We start from the raw sequence: 21,141 nt of genomic DNA, 5'->3' as shown, positions 1-21,141 counted from the left end.
ACCAATCCTAACTGTTGTTAAGATTGAATGTGCTGGCTCATACCACTCACAGATTTGCACTGCATATTGAAGATAACAAGGATATCCTGCTTACTGAGTGCATACCTGTTTCAGTAAAACTAATTTCTTTGTTGTTAATATTCATGTATCATCTGTTGTCTGCCACAATATGCTAGGTACATGAATAATTGTAAAACTATTATTTATGGAAATTCTGGTACCCAATACCACTCATATTAAAACTATTAAAAAATGAAGTAATACTAAAGCTTTTGTGACAGAAAAAGTGTTCAAATGGAAGAAGTAAAGTTAGCAAGTGCAAATAAATGAAGTGGCATTGACAATTAACGTGCTGATTGCATTTTTAATTGTTATTTTTTAAGAGTCAGTTTAGTATCAGCAAAATAGATACATACTTCAGAGGTTGTGCATAGAGAATGTACCGCAATAGTGCAGCAATGATCCTTGCTAAGTGTATGTCTTAAATATAATACAGTTTAGTGATAGTGCATAACATACTACAATCATGAAGTCTTCTGTCATTTTGTTGCATTATACCTACTGCCACATTGCAGCATCTCACACCACCTGCCAGGCATTGTTACATTCCTATTTATTAATATTACTGCAGATCTTGGCATCATCACACACCATACAACAGATTTGCAGATAGTAAAAGGGATTTACATTAAGCTAGAGGGGCAAATAAGTTTCAGCTTTTAATTTCATCTAGATATTGACATTTTCGGTGTTGTTAGCCAATCCTGGTAGAAGCTATAGAAAATCCAATGTGCACTACTAAATATTACAGCTTGCTGCATAGATTTCATAATAAAATAATATAGACACAGGATTGCAAAATCTTTGCTGGTTTTAATTTTTTGTAAAGGTATAAATGAATGTCAATTCTTGAAGTGTTAAAATCAATCAACCACTTCAGTTTTCTGCATTTCAATCCCTAATGTAAGCAATTAGTAAATAATGTACGAGAAGTTATTTTTACAAAATTTCTGGCTATTCAGAACAACACACAGGCAAATAAATGTACAAATGATCAACGATGACTAAGTATATTTTTAATTTACAACTGCCTGCCCCCCCCCCCCTTTCTTCCTTCTTCCACATCCCACCCCTCCTAAATTCTTCTCTCTATTTTTATTAAAAGAATTATGTTTAACACTTTTTCGTATGAAAATGGTTGTAATTTACCTGTACAATTTTATTTCTGTTTGAGTTTCCAGCATATTCAATAGCAGTTAAATCAGCTTTAGTTGCTCGTACACGGCTGGAAAATGCATAAGCTTCATCAAAAAGTCTTATTGCTTCCACTTTGGCAGCACCCGATTCTCGATTAATTTTTGCAATTCCCTGAAAATGTTAGACAGAATTACACTGGTCTAAATTTTTTTTATTTAGAAATTAATGATAATCTCATGAATATTAACATTAAAATACTTAATATTGAAAAGATTATTCCATCCTAGACTTTCCATTAGTTGAAAATGGAAAATAAAAATAAGTCACCATTCACATGCAGAGGTAAGGGTTACACTCAGGAGTAGCTGATTAGGTACAATAGTCAAGAAGTGTGTAGCGAGTCCTTTTATCCTGATGATGGTTGTGGCCAATCATAGTGCGTACTATATGAAACACCAAAAGGGGTCATTGAGATATGTGACCACTCAGTCACCACTCACAGGTCATGAAGATTGGTCAGAGCTGAGTCCAAGACACACAGCATTTAGGTGAGGTGACATGGAGTACCATAAAAGCATCCTCACCTGTTGATTGTTCCTTGAACTGTGCAAACACAATTCAGGAGCAATGGACTGACTCAGTCTTGCTGAAAGTGCAGCTCACCTGCAGAGTTTTGAAGACGAATAAGTAGATGCACCAATTGGACAATACAATCCTGTTCTTTTCCCAGAAAAAAACTACAACAAATGTAGTAGACATTTCATCTGACAGCAGTGCTCCTACACAAGTAAACCTCTGTCATCAACCGAAACATCGCCCTGCTGGAAAATTGGATACATCACCCCATCCAGTTCTCAATGTATACCAATGTGTGTATTGAAAAATCATCCAGGTGAACTTTTCTATTTTTTCTGCATCCAGTGTTGATGTTCTTGTGACCCTGTGGACGACTGGGACATGTGGTGCGCTATTGTCGAGAAAGGCAGTGGATATTTGATGATGCCCATGCCATAAACATGTGAGACAGTTAATTCTACACTTCAAAGCCAGGTGGTTACGTATGGTATAGCTATTCATCACCTGTTACTAACAAGCATGATATTGTCACAGAAGAAGCTGAGTAGCACTGTGGTGTGGTGGTTATGATACTAAACTGTTGCATGGAGGGTCATGAGTTCAAAACTCATCTAGACTGTACTATTTTAATGTCTATATTCAGTTCAAGTACAGTCTAGAAGTATCCAAAAATGTCTCGAATCATTGTACTGTAATGTTCTGTAGCCGTATATATACCGTATGTGTTCTGGCCAGAGGCAGTTCACTACATGCTCTTGTACGTGCAGGTGCTGAATAAACCTGGGAAGTTAGTGTTCGTCATTCATCTAATTACACCTTCTTCTATGTGACATTATGCTGGTGGAGGCGCTGGGTATTGGAACTTGTGATAGTATACATTATCGACAACACAGTTGCTCCCATCAGGCCACGGTAGAGCCGCCATTCACGTGGCGAGAAACCCGAGTTCGAGCCATGCTCAACAGATCACAATCTATCGGAGACAGAAGAAGAAGAGGACATTACGATGACAGCAACTGTGTGCCACCATATGAGACATCCTTCCGGGTTCTCTGGTGATAATGGCCAAGATCCAAACAAGTGGCTGAAGGTATATGCGCGTAAAGCCAAATTTAACAAATAGTATGACACTGTGTGTTTGGCTAACGTATTTTTCTACTTGGAGGGCACTGGCAAGCAATGGTATGAGAACAATGGGGAGAATTTCACAAGATGGGAAGTATTCCAGGTGGAACTGGACACACAATGACACAATGACAGAAGTGCAAGGCCGAAGATAAGTTAAAGTGCAGGGCACAGCATCCAGGAGAAACTACAGCATCCTACATTCAAGACGTCTTGGAGCCGAGTAAAATAGTGGATCCTAGAATGATGGAGGAAGATAAGGTTGCACATCTCATGAAGGGTGTTGCTGAGGACATGTATCAAGCCCTACTCCCGAAAGAGGTTTCGACAGCATGGTGCCAGTATATCGAGACGATGCATCAAAAAAGAATTACATGCAAGAAGTTTGAACAGCTCCCAAATGTTGTATCGATGTCTGTGATGGAGGAAGCAATTGATTTCACAAGTGTTCTTTGTCAGATAGTGAGAAAGGAAGTCCAGAAAGCACTTGGATTGCACGGGAAGCAAAAAACTGACACACTTCAAGAGGTAATAAGGGAGGAAGTGGAACAGACATTGAACCCAATCTCTCGTCCTTCATTTCCCTTTAAAATGGTGAAAAAGTGAAGACCCAGGTGGAGCTACATTCCTACAATGTCACATGAGGAACCTGTTTGGGCACCAAGGAAGACTGATGTCTGGAGGACCCAGGATAACCAACCAGTATGTCTCCACTGTGGACAACCGGGACATGTGGTGCATTATTGCCAAGAAAGGCGGTGGATATTTGATGATTCCCATGCCAGAAGATAGCAGACCGATCTTAGCTGAAGCCAGCCCCGGGACGACGAAGATGAACAAGAAGTACTGCACTGAAAAGGTGTTTGAATGTTGTGCAGGTGTGGTTAAATTTAACAGAGCTAAACTTCTAACTGTTGTTATTTATAGATCCCCAGACTCTGATTTCACAACATTTTTGCTAAAGCTAGAGGAGGTTCTTGGTTCACTTTATAGGAAATACAAAAAGTTAGTTATATGTGGTGACTTCAATATTAATTGTATAAGTAATTGTGCAAGGAAGAGGATGCTGGTAGACCTCTTTAATTCATATAATCTTATGCAAACCGTGTTCTTTCCAACGAGAGTGCAAGGAAACAGTAGAACAACCATAGACAACATTTTTGTTCATTCCTCATTACTAGAAGGGCATTCTATTACCAAAAAGGTGAATGGCCTTTCAGATCATGATGCACAAATTTTAACTCAAAAAGATTTTTGTGCTGCAACACGTGTTAAATATAGTCATCAGCTGTTCAGGAAAGCTGATCCAGTTGCTGTAGAGATCTTTGTAAACCTTATAAAGGAACAAGAGTGGCAAGATGTTTATAGTGCTGATACAGTAGACGATAAATATAATGCTTTTCTCAAGACTTTTCTCATGCTCTTTGAAAGCTGCTTTCCGTTAGAATGTTTAAAACAGGGTACTAGCACAAACAGGCAGCCTGGGTGGCTGACTAGAGGGATAAGAATATCTTGTAGAACAAAGTGGCAATTATATCAAAACGTTAGAAACAGTCAAAATCTAAATGCAGCAGCCCATTACAAACAGTATTGTAAGGTGCTTAAAAATGTTATTAGGAAGGCAAAAAGCATGTGGTATGCAGATAGAATAGCTAAGTCTCAGGATAAAATTAAAACCATACGGTCAGTCGTAAAGGAAGTTGCTGGTCTGCAGAGACAGGTCAAGGATATAGAATCAGTGCGTAGTGGGAATGTCCGTGTTACTGATAAGTCGCATATATGTACAGTATTTAATAATCATTTTCTGAATATAGCAGGTGAACTAAATAGAAACCTAGTCCCAACAGGGAATTATATAGCGCTCTTAGAAAAAAGCGTTCCGAGACTGTTACCTGAAATGCTCCTCCATGATACTGACAAGAGGGAGATTGAGTTAATAATTAAATCACTCTCATGGATATGATGGGGTATCTAGCAGAATACTGAAGTATTGTTCTATGTATGTTAGCCCAGTTCTCAACCATATCTGTAACTTTTCCTTTAGGAGTGGTCGGTTTCCTGACCGATTAAAGTACTCGGTAGTGAAGCCACTTTATAAAAAGGGAGACATTAATAATGTTGACAATTTTAGACCTATTTCTATGCCATCGGTGTTTGCTAAAGTTATCGAGAAGGTTGTATATACAAGGTTACTGGAGCATTTAAATTCACATAATTTGCTGTCAAATGTTCATTTTTGTTTTAGAAATTGTTTAACAACTGAAAATGCTATATTCTCTTTTCTCTGTGAGGTTTTTGATGGATTAAATAAAAGGTTGCGAACGCTAGGTGTGTTCTTTGATTTAACGAAGGCTTTTGACTGTGTTGACAACAAAATATTACTGGAGAAGTTGGACCATTATGGAGTAAGGGGAATAGCTTACAATTGGTTCGCCTCTTACTTTAAGAACAGAAAGCAGAGGGTAATTCTCCGCAATATTGAGAGTGGTAGTGATGTTCAGTCCCAATGGGGCACTGTTAAGTGGGGTGTTCCCCAAGGGTCGGTGCTGGGGCCACTGCTGTTTCTTATTTATATAAATGATATGTTTTCTAGTATTACAGGTGATTCAAAAATATTTATGTTTGCTGATGACACCAGCTTGATAGTGAAGGATCTTGTGTATAATATTGAAACAGTAACAAATAATGTAGTTCATGAAATAAGTTCGTGGCTTGTGGGAAATAATTTGATGCTAAATCACAGTAAGACTCAGTTTTTACTGTTTCTAACTCACAATTCAACAAGAACCGATATTTTGATTAGACAGAATAGGCATATTATAAGCGAGACGTAACAGTTCAAGTTCCTAGGTTTTCGGATAGATAGTAAGCTGTTGTGGAAAGCCCATGTCCAGGATCTTGTTCAGAAGCTAAATGCTGCTTTATTTACCATTAGAACAGTATCTGAAATAAGTGACACTTTAACACGAAAAGTAGTCTACTTCGCATATTTTCATATGCTTATGTCGTATGGTATAATTTTTTGGGGTAATAGTTCTGATTCAAAAAGGGTATTTTTGGCTCAAAAACGGGCTGTTCAAGCTATATGTGGTGTAAGTTTGAGAACCTCTTGTCGACCCCTATTCAAAGATCTGGGAATTCTGACATTACCCTCACAGTATGTATTTTCTTTAATGTCGTTTGTTGTTAGCAATATTAGCCTATTCCCAAGAGTTAGTAGCTTTCAGTCAGTTAATACTAGGCAGAAATCCAATCTGCATGTGGAATGCACTTCCTTGACTCTTGTGCAGAAAGGAGTGCAGTATTCTGCTGCATCCATTTTCAATAAGCTACCACAAGAACTCAAAAATCTTAGCAGTAGCCCAAACTCTTTTAAGTCTAAACTGAAGAGTTTCCTCATGGCTAACTCCTTCTATTCTGTCGAGGAGCTCCTGGAAGAGCTAAAAAATTAAGCAAATTCCAGTGTTACATTGTTGATTTTCTTCATTTAAACTTACGACTTGTCACCTGAATATGTTTTTTTATATTTCATTTTATCTGTTTCTAATATCGTATTATAATATCATGTATTGACTCGTTCCATGACCATGGAGACTTCTCCTTAATTTAGTCCCACGGAATAATAAATAAATAAATAAAAATAAAATAAATGTGGGTGCAGGACGACGTAGGTCACCATCGCCACAAGCTAGCTGCTGGAGAGGATGCTCCCCAACACGTCGATCAAGGACTCCATTGCCTCAACCTGGAAAACTACAGTTGTGTGACCTTCCTTGGAGGTGAGGCCATCAAAGAGAAAAATCCTCCACCGTTGATCACTACAAAAATGATAGGAAACTACACTCCTGGAAATTGAAATAAGAACACCGTGAATTCATTGTCCCAGGAAGGGGAAACTTTATTGACACATTCCTGGGGTCAGATACATCACATGATCACACTGACAGAACCACAGGCACATAGACACAGGCAACAGAGCATTCACAATGTCGGCACTAGTACAGTGTATATCCACCTTTCGCAGCAATGCAGGCTGCTATTCTCCCATGGAGACGATCGTAGAGATTCTGGATGTAGTCCTCTGGAACGGCTTGCCATGCCATTTCCACCTGGCGCCTCAGTTGGACCAGCGTTCGTGCTGGACGTGCAGACCGCGTGAGACGACGCTTCATCCAGTCCCAAACATGCTCAATGGGGGACAGATCCGGAGATCTTGCTGGCCAGGGTAGTTGACTTACACCTTCTAGAGCACGTTGGGTGGCACGGGATACATGCGGACGTGCATTGTCCTGTTGGAACAGCAAGTTCCCTTGCCGGTCTAGGAATGGTAGAACGATGGGTTCGATGACGGTTTGGATGTACCGTGCACTATTCAGTGTCCCCTCGACGATCACCAGTGGTGTACGGCCAGTGTAGGAGATCGCTCCCCACACCATGATGCCGGGTGTTGCCCCTGTGTGCCTCGGTCGTATGCAGTCCTGATTGTGGCGCTCACCTGCACGGCGCCAAACACGCATACGACCATCATTGGCACCAAGGCAGAAGCGACTCTCATCGCTGAAGACGACACGTCTCCATTCGTCCCTCCATTCACGCCTGTCGCGACACCACTGGAGGCGGGCTGCACGATGTTGGGGCGTGAGCGGAAGACGGCCTACCGGTGTGTGGGACCGTAGCCCAGCTTCATGGAGACGGTTGCGAATGGTCCTCGCCGATACCCCAGGAGCAACAGTGTCCCTAATTTGCTGGGAAGTGGCGGTGCGGTCCCCTACGGCACTGCGTAGGATCCTACGGTCTTGGCGTGCATCCGTGCGTCGCTGCGGTCCGGTCCCAGGTCGACGGGCACGTGCACCTTCCGCCGACCACTGGCGACAACATCGATGTACTGTGGAGACCTCACGCCCCACGTGTTGAGCAATTCGGCGGTACGTCCACCCGGCCTCCCGCATGCCCACTATACGCCCTTGCTCAAAGTCCGTCAACTGCACATACGGTTCACGTCCACGCTGTTGCGGCATGCTACCAGTGTTAAAGACTGCGATGGAGCTCCGTATGCCATGGCAAACTGGCTGACACTGACGGCGGCGGTGCACAAATGCTGCGCAGCTAGCGCCATTCGACGGCCAACACCGCGGTTCCTGGTGTGTCCTCTGTGCCGTGCGTGTGATCATTGCTTGTACAGCCCTCTCGCAGTGTCCGGAGCAAGTATGGTGGGTCTGACACACCGGTGTCAATGTGTTCTTTTTTCCATTTCCAGGAGTGTACATCGATATCCTCATAGATGGCTGACCAGCCTGAGCTCTTGTGGTCTCTGGAGCATCATATTCAGTCATTTCTAAGAAATACCATCACCAGTTGTAGAAAACCATATTTGTCAACAACAAAACATCTCTGCTGAAGGTGGCTAATGGAAAATATGTAAAACCTACAGGAAGATGTACCATTCATGTGTATAAGTGGCCATACACAGCCTTTAGAATTCATCATCTTACAAGAGTGTAGTCATTACGTCATTCTTGGATGGGACTTTTTGAAAGCTTCTCAGGTAATTATAGATTGTGGTTACTCAAAGATTATGCTAGATATGATGAGATACTGTAGAAAGGAAGATGCACATCCTAGTGTGTGGAGACTATGTGTGCTGGATGAAGTGATCATTCCTGCAGTCAGCACTAGAAAGGTAACTGTCACATGTCATGCCATGCATCAACCCATGGATCTTGTAGTGGAATGTAAGAGAAGCATACCACTGAAGAATAACTTGGTCATCCCAGCCTCTGTCGCCTCATTTAAGAACAGATTTGGTGAATTGTGGGTAGTTAACTGTCGCCAAGAACTGCAGATCCTTCCAAAGCACATGTGCATGTCAAACACTGAGCTGTTAACTGAAGAACAGCTGAGCATCATAGAAACCTCACATGCTGAGTCTGTGGGTGAAATTAGCACTACCACTACGAGACAAGATCTTCTAGCTCGACTATCACCACATCTCACTAAGGAGTAATAGAAGAAGCTACTTACCATTCTTCAAGAGTTCTCTGAATGCTTCAATCCGTAGATGAAGAGCAAACTAGACAAATAGACGGTGAAGTGCCGGATTAGCACTGGAGACCATCAACCAATAAGCCAGAGCACATACTGTGTGTCAGCAATGGGACATTGAATAATTCATGACAGGGTAGAGAAAATGATGAAGAATGACATCATTCAGTCTTTGCAGAGCCCATGGTCATCACCAGTGGTCCTGGTCAGGAAAAAGGATGGCAGTTGGCGGTTTTGTGTTGATTACAGGAAGCTTAATAAGATAACTAAAAATGATGTTTACCCTCTTCCACGAATTGAAAATACACTAGATTGTCTGAAGGGGGCTAAGTTTTTCTCAACCATGGACATGTACTCACGATACTGGCAAATCGAAGTAGATGAGGCTGATCACGAGAAAACTGCATTCATCATCCCTGAGGGCCTGCATTAGTTTAAGGTAATGCCGTTTGGTTTGTGTAATGCACCAGCAACTTTTGAACAGATGATGGATAATCTTCTAAGACACCTGACGTGGATGATGTGTCTTTGTTATTTTGATGACATTATACTGTTCTCAGAGACATTTTATGAACATATAAAAAGACTGAGGGCTGTTGTTAAGTGTCTCAAACAAGGCAGACTGGAACTTAATCCAAGAAAGTGTCTCTTTGGAGCAAAAGAAGTCAAAATACTTGGACACCTTGTGTCAAGCGAAGGTGTGCGGCCAGACCCAGAAAAGGTGAGATCTGTAACAGATTGTCCTATTCCTAAAAGTGTTAGAGATGTGAGAAGCTTCCTCGGATTATGTTCTTATTACTGTTGTTTTACCAAAGACTTTTGTATCAAAGCTAGGCCACTACGAGAGTTGTTAAAACCTGATGCTAAATTTATCTGAGGTGGTGCACAACAAGATTCTTTCGATGTGCTGTGAAAAGCTCTGACGACTGACCCTGTACTTGGTCTATATGATGAGAGAGCACCTACAGAAGTACACACAGATGCCAGCGGATATGGGATCAGTGCTGTTCTGGTGTAAATTTCGGATTGAAAAGAGAAAGTTATAGCCTACGCTTCTAGGACACTTACAAAAGCTGAGACAAACTACTCAACTACACAAAGAGATCTGGGCCACATGCAAATTGCACGTCAAGAGTACCAGAGGAGAAAGGCAGTTCCTCAGAAACCACCTGGCCAACTCCTACCAATTCTACCAGCCGAAATGCCTTTCCAGTGTGTTTGGATTGACCACCTCAAACGAGTTCTGACATAGATGAATTATTGTTTGCACTGATTATCTGACACGCAATGCCATTACAAAAGCTGTGAAAACAGCCAAAGCATCTGAGATAGCCAATGCATCATGGAAGACGTTGTATTAAAACATGGTGCCCCAAGGTCGTTAATTACAGATCAGCTGAAAGTTTTTCAGTCGAACCTTGTGACAGAGATAAACCATCGGTGCAACATTACTCATTACATGATGACTGCCTACCATCCACAAACTAACTGGCTTACTGAATGCCTTAATAAGACCTTGGCCGACATGCTTTCAATGTTCGTCAATGTTGAGCAGAGCAACTGGGATGAGGTGCTACATTTTGTGACATTTGTCTACAACACCGCCAAACAAGACATCACAGGATTTACACCATTTTTCCTGGTGCATGGGCATGAGGTGACTACGACGATGGTCACTGTGTTTCCATCACATTCTGATGACTTGGATGATGGCTACATCATCCAGGTGTTAACCAGAGCTGAGGAAGCTCAGCAGTTAGCTCGACTACACACGCTGCAGGCTCAAGAAAATGATCGCCGAAGGTATGACGTGAGCCACCGACCTGTTGTCTACCAGTCTCATGACCTCATCTGGATCTTCACTCCTGTTTTGAAGGTTGGTCATTCTAACAAGCTCCTCAGGCGCTACTTTGGACCTTATAAGGTTGTAAGACAGTTGTCTGATGTTACTTATGAAGTTGAAGATTTCGACCCCAAACAAGACAACAAAAGATCAGAGATATGGTCCATATCCTTCGAATGAAGCCCTATAAGGATCGTGCAACCCAGGGTAGATTTGAAGCTCCAGCAACAGGCAACAAGCGGAAAGGTGATGAAGAGCGTAGGGGCAAAAGAAGTTATATGAAGATCATCATCAGGGTGAGAATCAATCATCAGGAGTCAGAGTATGCAGGACTGAGGACTTGTCTCCGGACTAGAAAGACATATCACTGTGATGCTGTTCTCTTAAGGAGGGAGCAATGTTGCAGAAGAAGCTGAGTAGCACTGTGTTGTAATGTTTATGATACTAAACTGTTGCATGGAGGGTCGTGAGTTCAAAACTCATCTGGACTGTACAATTTTAATTTCTGTATTCGGTTCAAGTACAAGTATCCACAAATGTCTAGAATAATTGTACTGTAGTGTTCTGTAGCCGTATATATACTGTATGTGTTCTCAGTGGAGGCAGTTTGCTCCACACTGTTGTATGTGCAAATGCTGAATAAACCTTCGTTAAGTGAAGTTTGTGTTCATCATTCATCTAACTACACTTTCTGCTACATGACAATATTCTGTACTGTGTATCAGTGCATTGTTGTTAATATCTCAGATGGGATGTAACAATACTATGAAAAATATAGTTGTTACTCACGATGTAGTTGAGATGCCGAATCGCAGATAGGCACACCAAAAAGACTGTCAGAAAATTACATTCCGGTCAACAGGGGCTTTGTCAGAACTAGAACATACACACATTAGCATTTGCGCAAATGCAACTCACACACACATGGCTACAGTCTCTGGCTGCTGAGGCCATACTGCGAGCAGCTGCGCATGATGGGGGTGGTAGGGGTACTGGAAGGGGGAGGGATAGTAGGGGATGGTAAAGTGCTGCATGTGTGAGCATACAGGGACAAGTTGGAGAGAGGGTAGGGCAGCTAGGTGCAGTCGAGAGGTTAGATGGAGGACAGAGGGAGGAGGGGGGGGGGGGTCGTTAGCAGGAAAGGAGAGGTACCCTCTATCCCCTTCCCTGTTCCCATCCTCCTTTTCTACAACCCTGCCCCCCCCCCTCCCCCCATGTACCCGCAATCTAACCTCCTGACTGCACCTAGCTGCCCTAGCCTCTCTAAACCTCATCCCTGTATGCTCCCACAAGCAGCACTTTATTGTCTCCCACTCCTATTCTGCTAGTCTTCCCCCTCCCCGCCCCAGTCTCCTCCTCACCCCTACCACCTAGTTGCATCCCCATCATGCGCAGTTGCTTTCAGTGTGGCCTCAGTAGCCAGATACTGCAGTAATGTATGTGTGAGATGCATTTGCATGAGTGCATGTGTGTGTTTTCTATCTCTGGCGAAGGCCTTGTTGGCCAAAAGCTAATTTTGTGACAGTCTTTCTGGTTGGCCTATCTGTGACTCAGCATATCTGCTGTATGGTTAGTAGCAACTATCCTTTTCATAATGCTGTTGCTGTTAATATCTGTGATAACTAATAGTAATCCTCTGCTATCAACAGTGGGTTGCCCATGGCAGCACTCTGGTGGCTGTGTTTTCCCCTCTGCCCAGACATACAAGGTATATTTGTGCATTTTCATATGAGAAACTCTGTGCCTGTATGAACTTGGGGATATTGTATAACATGTGGCTGGCATCCATGACCTGGATGCAATCATATTTGCTGATGTAAAGCGTATTGCACATCATGCACTCAACTGTGACACTGACTGCTTATAAATGTGGATATTAGGAAGAAGAGAGGCAAGTATAAAGGAAGGATCACCAGAAACAATAGAATAGGACAAATAAATAAATAAAATTAGAAACATAAAAAATACAACACTACAAAAAGCACCACAAAAGGGAAAACGTGGGCTGACAGAGGTCAAGTCTAGAAGGAAAGTAAGGTGAGGTAATTATCAGAGTGAAAGTTCTCAGCCCTGGAGTTCTAGTAGGCACATCCATACTTCCAGTGTGAAGTTGATGGTAGAGGGTACTTCCCACTGTACCATTTATCAGGATTTCTTTTCTTTCCATGTACATATGGAGTATGAGAAGTGTGTCCATTGTAATTAGTCTAATGATATTTATATGGCCTCCATGGGAGTGATACGTCGGGAGCTATAGTATATTCCTAGATTCCTCACTTAATACCAGTTCTTGAAACTTTGTAAGTAGCCACTTGTGGGATTGTTAACATCTATCTTCATGTGTCTGCCAGTTCATGCTTTGTTACATTCCTATTATGCTCTCCCATAAGTCAACAAACCTGTACCATTTGTGCTGTCCACCTTCATATACTTTCAATATTCCCTGTTAGTCCTATTTGATAAGGGTGCCAACACATTGAGCAATATTCTGGAATGGGATGTACAAATGTTTTGGAGGCAATCACCTTTATAGACTGCATTTTCCCAGTATCCTATGAATGAACTAAGATCAACCACCTGCTTTACCTGTAACTGTATCTACATGGTCATTCTGTTCATATTTGTAGGAGTTGACTGACTACAAAAGAGAATCACCGATTTGTGATCATGCAATACTATGTTTCTTCATAGTGCACAGTTCTGCATTTATGATCTCAAAGCATCTAACGTTACTTTTAATATTGTGTGCCAGGTGGTTGGTATAATAATATATAAAGATATTACAATCTAGAATTTCAAAGTGAAGTTATCTGCACTCATGGTCCCACTCATACATAAAGAAAACCAAGATGTTCACACACACACACACACACACACACACACACACACACACACACACACAAAATGCATGAATTTTGCAGTTAGTTAACTTAGTGACATCTTCTATCCCAGAATGAAAAGATGAAAATGTGGTATTGTCAATCTATCCCCCTCAAGACAGCAAAAACATTGGAACACCAACAAAACTTGTCTTCCACTTGGAGCAGCTTACAATGTGTCAACAAAGCCGTGTGAGGGTAGGTTGCTGTAGCCACTGTCATCTCCAATAAAAAGCTTTGGGTTATGTGACCATGTTGTCATGTTGTTACATAGACCACTATTTTGTCAGTTTTCAACAATAGCCAAAACATCAGTTTGCATAACAATGTGGCAAAGTTCTCATGTGCCAGAAAATTTTTATTTACAGGGAAACTGTTATTGAACTGTATAGTACAGCAGCAAAGCAAAAAGCCTTTAGTTATGGCAATAATTCCTGCCCCTTATGTTCTCTGTCATGGTGGTGATTGTTAGAACACTATCTCAGTTTTTAGTTACTTATCCATTTTTCTCGTGTATGTACACCTAACTTCTCTCTGATTCTCTGCATTTATGTTTCTCTATCTTACTCTTCCTCCACATATATTATGTGACCAGGAAGCTGACTATAACCTCCTCCTTTATGAGGTCTCTATGCTGCTCAGCACTTTGTTTATATGGTAACTGGTTGTCCTTCCTCACATTACTGTTTTCAATCCATGCCCCCACCCTCACCCTGCCCTACTTTTCATTACCTTATTAGCTGTCATTGTTAATGGTCAGTACACCTTGACTACTTCTGCATCAATAAACATTCTTCTTCAGATGAATACCTATTTAAGGAACATAATAAGTAAACGAATGGATGCATGAGAGACAGCTACTGATTTACAGATGAGCAAATTATCACAGAACAGCCGCTTATAAAATAGTGGTTATTGTTGGTAAGATGTCAGAGAGAATGCCAATGAAGAATACATGTTCATTTGCTTAGTGACAATAATCCCTCCTTTTTTTAAGTGTCTCTTCGCTGTGCAGCATAACCCTATATGGTTAGAGGTTACCTATTGTCCTGTCCCTCCTCCCCCCCTCCCTCCCCCCCCCTCCCCCCCCCCCCCACCCCACTAATAACTGCAATAAAAATCTGATAAATTAAACACAGCATTTATTTTTATTTCTAACTTGTATTCAGTCTGGTAACTTCTTGTCCATCTGGTGAATCACAGCTATTCTTTCTTATTTATGTTGTTTCTTTTAAGAAACAAGATCTTGTTCTTAACATTAAATGTAGTGTTGCAATGTTATATTTCCATACCTCTGAAATTTTTGTTGAATGTGTGTGCTGAATATCATGGGCCATTTTTAAAGCATAATTAGTCTGCAGTTCAGATTCTTCTATATGATTCTTGATGTTGGTGGTCATCTTCTGTGAATTTAAGATTGTATGCTTTATTTTTGGGATCTTCAGTACTGCAGAATGAGCTAATTTCTTGTGATGTTGCACATTCTTGTCAAAAACTAGGAAGCAAAGAAGTGAATAAGAAGGATCACATCCTCTCTAACAGGTTTTGGACATACTAATAAAGATATAGTTTTTCTTACATTAGTCATATATTCATTATTTTGTTCATTACTGGTTAGTTATTTTCCTGTTCCATAGATTATAATTGTGCCCTTCAATTTAAGTAAAACAAGTCATGATGTTCTAAGTAGAAGATATGGCAACAGACTGACCAGTCTTCTTTCCTGTATACAGTGATTTATACAGACATTCAGAATTTCATGTTTGGTATAAAATGAGTAGTCAAGAAAATATGATTTCAGTTTGTGTCCGAGGTTAATTTTATTATTTGTTAAATTCTTTATATCACTGGGTATGTGGCCATTACTCCACTGATACAATGTTTATTTCAAAATTAAAAGTTAAAATTTATAAAGAACGTATATTAGCATTCAATATCATGTTTTAGTATCAAAATACACTGCTTTTCAAAAAAAGTGAAGCATGTAGAAGACATAGTCGCCATTCAGTTTTTTTAAAAAAAATGAGTATGATGTTACAGAATTTGTTTTAACTAGCGTGAAAGTACACTCAAATTTATTTTTACACATTTTTCCAGTTACATTGAGGCACTGTTGTAGCATCTGATGAGCTTTGGTCACAGAATTCTGCCACCTGCACCCATATGGTATTAAATTTCTGGTAGCCTGAATAAATAATGAGTGAAACAAATACTAACAAAGAGATAGAGGGGCTGGCCAGTACTTACCTCAGCTCAGTACAGCCGATAGATACACAATACAGAACAGAAAATTTACGTTCCTAGCTTTCGGAACTTTGTTCCTTCATCAGGGAGGAGAGAGGGGAAAGAAAGGGAAGAAGGGAAAGTGGATTCAGTTACTCACAACCCAGGTTATGAAGCAACAGGGAAAGGAAAACAGGCAGGGTAGCAAGGATGGAGGCATGGTTGTCAGAGGGAAGCCAAAGATATTCTACTGCAAGTACTGTGCCAGCTTCAAACCAAAGAGGATGCATACATAAGTAAAGAGGTATATAGTATAAAGATAAACACAACTATGTAGGATGAAAAGATGCGTGAATGGCTAAGGAGGATAAGACTGAAGAGTAAATGGGAGGGAGGTTGTTTAACGTAGGTTCAGTCCAGGGGGATGGCGGGATGAAAGGATGTGTTGGAGTGCAAGTTCCCATCTCCGCAGTTCCGAGGGACTGGTGTTGGGTGGGAGAAGCCAAATGGCACATACGGTGTAGCAGGTTCCTAGGTCCCTAGAACTATGCTGGAGGGCATGCTCTGCTACTGGGTATTGGACATCTCCTAGGCGGACAGTTCGTCTGTGTCCGTTCATGCACTCAGCCAGTTTAGTTGTTGTCATACCGATGTAAAAGGCTGTGCAGTGCAGGCATGTCAGCTGATAAATGCCATGTGTTGTTTCACATGTGGCCCTGCCTTGAATTGTGTATGTTCTACCAGTAGGGAGCTGGAGTAGGTGATTGTGGGGGGATGCAGGGGTAGGTTCTGCAGCGGGGTTGGTTACAGGGGTAGGAACCGCTGGGTAGAGAAGGTAGTCTGGGAATATTGTAGGGTTTGACAAGGATGTTAGGGAGGTTAGGGGGGTGAGGAAAGGCAACTCTGGGTGGTGTGGGGAGAATTTTGTCAAGGAATGATCTCATTTCAGGGGCTGACTTGAGAAAGTCATATCCCTGGCGGAGTAATTTGTTGATGTATTCGAGGCCACGATAATATTGGGTGACAAGGGGGATGCTTCTGTGTGGTCTGGGGGTAGGAACATTGTTGTTGGACGGGGAGGAATGTATTGCTCGGGAGATCTGTTTATGGACAATGTCTGCAGGATAGTTGCTGGAGAGGAAAGCACTGGTCAGGTTATTAGTGTAATTGTTGAGGGATTCGTCACTGGAGCAGATACGTTTGCCACAAATACCTAGGCTGTAGGGAAGGGAGCGTTTGCTGTGGAATGGATGGCAGCTATCAAAGTGAAGGTACTGTTGTTTGTTTGTGGGTTTGATATGGACAGAGGTGTGGATGTGAGCTTCAACAAGATGAAGGTCAACATCCAGGAAGGTGGCTTGATGTTTTGGAGAAGGACCAGGTGAAATTCAGATTCGAAAAGGAGTTGAGGTTATGGAGGAAATTAAGGAGTGTTTCTTCACCATGAGTCCAGACCACAAAGATGTCATCTATAAACCAATACTAGGCCAGGGGAAGCAGCTGTTGGGTCTTCAGGAAAGCCTCCTCCATGTGGCCCATGAAGAGGTTGGCATAGGATGGCTCCGTCCTATGCCAACCTCTTCATGGGCTGCATGGAGGAGGCTTTCTATCAGCTGTACTGAGCTGAGGTAAGTACTGGCCAGCCCCTCTATCTCTTTGTTAGTATTTGTTTCACATCTTTATATGAGATTTTCCATTAATCATTAAGTAATGAGTGAGTGTGGTGTATGTTACAAAATGGTGAAGTCCATGATAAAGAGAAAAATAGCTAACAGAATATCATAAATGCAGATTTGATTCATTTGGTTGACAGAAGGGTTAGAAAAAAACTGCAGAGTCACTAACTCAGAGCTTTTTGTTGATTTACTTATGCTCTTCTGAACAAAGTGATTACTAAGGTTCTGCGCTGCCAGGAATTTAATGCCAGATGGGTGCAGGTGGGCAGATTTCTACAACTGAGGAATTTCAAAGCTCATCAAACACTGCAAAAAATGTCTCAATATACCTGGAAACTAGGTAGAAAAAGAAATTAGAATGTGAACTTTTATAGCACTGTAAAACAAATTCTGTAACTTCATTCACATTTGTTTAAATAATAAATGGAGGTCACTTCTTGAATAGCCCTCATAATTACATACACATACATAAAAATCATAAGTAAGTAAAATGTCTGCTTGTGTCTGTGTATGTGCGGATGGATATGTGTGTGTGTGTGTGTGTGAGTGTATACCCGTCCTTTTTTCCCCCTAAGGTAAGTCTTTCTGCTCCCGGGATTGGAGTGACTCCTTACCCTCTCCCTTAAAACCCACATCCTTTCATCTTTCCCTCTCCTTCCCTCTTTCCTGATGAGGCAACAGTTTGTTGCGAAAGCTTGAATTTCGTGTGTATGTTTGTGTGTCTATCGACCTGCCAGCACTTTCGTTCGGTAAGTCACATCATCTGTGTTTTTAGATATAAGTAAGTAAATTGTTAGAGCTGCAATTCTCTATGACAGGTAAAACAGGCACCAGAGTGCATTCCGGCCGTTCATGTTTAGCCTTGTTACCAGGCCTCTAGCGTATGTAAGAGCATGAACAGTGTCCAATATTGAGTGACCACGGTGAAGGATAGCAGCACCAGACAGAGTTTAAAAAGGGGCTCATAGTGGGTCTTGATTTGGCTGTCTGGTCATGTCATGCAGCATCAATATTTGCGGGGCATTTGGATGTCGGGCTGCATGTAAATGTGAGGGTAGGTTCCAGTCAACCTCATCAGACCAACACAAGGGAAAATAGCTGTATTTTACACCATGCAGATTGTAGCTCTTTCACCACTGCACCTGCCACCCAACAACCAGTAATTTAATCCCTGCAACAGTCTGTATCATCTCCCACCATTGGTCAGAGACTAACAGCAGCCGGACTAGTGAATTATTGTCTCCTTCATAGATTGCTGTTAAAGCCAAAAACAAACAATTGTTTTAGGAGTGGTGCCATGATCAAGATGCAAGGACTGCTGATGACTGGTGTCAAATTGTGTTCCACGATGAATTGCGATTTTGTGCTAGTCCAAATGAGCATCGTTCGCAGGTATGATGGTGACCAGAGGGAAATTCCATTCTTCCAATGTTTTGGAGGGGGAGTATTACTGTAGTGTCAGGATGTGGGGAGTCACTGGGTATGTCTTCAAGTCATGACTGGTAGTGACTGTGGGAACAATGACTGCACAACAGCACATCACAGTCAACCTATACCCAAATGTGTTACCTCTCATGTGACAGTTTGATGGTGCTATTTCTCAACAGGGCAATGATGATGATGATGAGTCCCATACTTCTTTACAGAGTGTAGGGGAGCGACGCGGGAGAACCACGCCGCCTTACTAGGCAAGGTCCTAGTGGAGGTGGTTTGCCATTGCCTTCCTCCGACCGTAATGGGGATGAATGATAATGATGAAGACGACACAATAACACCCAGTCATCTCGAGGCAGGAAAAATTCCTGACCCCATCGGGAATCGAACCCGGGACCCCCTGTTCGGGAAGCAAGAATGCTACTGCGAGACCACGAGGGGCGGACCAACAGGGCAATGCTTGACCACAAATGGAACATGTCTCTATGAACTGTCTGTGTGATGTTGCAGTACTTCCATGGCCAGTAAGATCACCAGATCTGTTCCCAACAGAACATTTGAGGGAGCAGCTCAGATGTTAACCCATCCCAAGGCCAGTATGTACGATATAACGAAACAGTGACAATAGTTGTCGGTAGCAAGCCTCAGAAGAAGACACAATGGCTTTTTGACACCATTCCCAACTTAATTAGTGGATGCATCCAGGCCAGAGGGGGTACAGCATCATAATAAAAGTGGGATCATACTGTGAAGTTCTGTGTAAATTTAACTCAATTTTGTAATAACCAACATCACCTACCCTCGCAACTTATGAAGTTTTATTTCGAAACTTCCTGGCAGATTAAAACTGTGTGCCACACCGAGACACGAACTCGGGACCTTTGCCTTTCGTGGGCAAGTGCTCTACCATCTGAGCTACCCAAGCACGACTCACGCCCCGTCCTCACAGCTTTACTTCTGCCAGTACCTCATTTCCTACCTTCCAAACTTTACAGAAGCTCTCCTGCGAACCTTGCAGAACTAGCACTCCTGAAAGAAAGGATATTATGGAGACATGGCTTAGCCACAGCCTGGGGGATGTTTCTGCAAGGTTCGCAGGAGAGCTTCTGTAAAGTTTGGAAGATAGGAGACAAGGTACTGGCAGAAGTAAAGCTGTGAGGATGGGATGTGAATCATGCTTGGGTAGCTCAGATGGTAGAGCACTTGCCTGTGAAAGGCAAAGGTCCTGAGTTCGAGTCTCGGTCCGGCACACAGTTTTAATCTGCCAGGAAGTTTCATATCAGAGCACACTCCGCTGCAGATTGAAATTCTCAATCTGTAAGTTTTATTTCATTTCCTCCTTCACTTCTACTTGCTTCACTTTTTTTTATCAGGCAGTATACATTCTTATACAGATATATTTATAAATTGAAAATATTTATTGAAGATGTACAGCTGTATAATTGCATATTTCACTATAACTAGTTAGACTCACACCATCATCCCACTGACGGCATGAACAGAAAAACATTGAAATTACAAGCTTACCCGCATGTATAAAACACTCTCATAGTGTGAATGCTGCAAATGAACCAGGCAAAAGGGACTACAGATGCATAAAAATGATACTGACAGAAAGTGGAAAGCAGAAAAGCAGGAATGGCTAGAGAAGTGCAAAACTGTGGGAAAGAGAGAAGCAGCTGTATGAAGTGTAAGAGCTCAGACAGACAGCCAGTACTAAGCAAAGAACAGATGGCTGAAAGGTGGAATGATACATAAAGGAAAGGCACTTTATGACAATGTTATGGAATGGGAAGAGGAAGAATGAATGAATTTGAGAGGTGTGATGATACTATGAGAACAATTTGACAGAGCACTGAAAGACATAAGCAAAACAAGATACTTGTTACAGATGACATTAATAACAGTCCAATAATGAACCATAAATCTGGTCCCACATGGTATTTGCTTAATATGTTGTTTGTATTTGTTACAAGTTTGCTGGCTCTTAATCTTATTTAATAAATTTATATTTTGTGAACCAACCTGTCTTTTTGTTTCCCATCTTCTGTTCAGATGATTTATGAGGTTTGCTTTGTGTTACTGATTAATGGTATAATGGAAAGGTGAAGAGTCCCCAACAATTAGTCTTCTCTCCTCATCCCAT

General features: G+C 41.7%; 1 protein-coding gene across 3 annotated transcripts in view; it reads right to left on the bottom strand.

Moving 5' to 3' along the window:
- LOC126481132 (laminin subunit gamma-1-like) overlaps positions 1-21,141 on the bottom strand; it is a 338,089-nt gene that overhangs the window by 29,295 nt on the left and 287,653 nt on the right. For 2 of the 3 annotated variants that reach the window (XR_007587516.1, XM_050104679.1), the window contains exons 19-20: positions 14,955-15,157; positions 1,210-1,368 (exon numbers count right to left, since the gene is read on the bottom strand). Coding sequence is in view for 2 of the 3 variants with exons in the window: in XM_050104679.1 (XP_049960636.1) it covers positions 1,210-1,368; positions 14,955-15,157 (362 nt within the window). In the remaining variant the exon portion in view is untranslated. Of the gene's footprint in view, positions 1-1,209; positions 1,369-14,954; positions 15,158-21,141 lie in introns of those variants that run through there. The other variant, XM_050104680.1, reaches the window with a different exon arrangement.

Source organism: Schistocerca serialis, chromosome 5 (genome assembly GCF_023864345.2).
Source record: "Schistocerca serialis cubense isolate TAMUIC-IGC-003099 chromosome 5, iqSchSeri2.2, whole genome shotgun sequence".
NCBI lineage: Eukaryota > Metazoa > Arthropoda > Insecta > Orthoptera > Acrididae > Schistocerca > Schistocerca serialis.
Note: the sequence above shows the minus strand (reverse complement) of the source record. Positions and strands in the feature narration are given on the sequence as shown.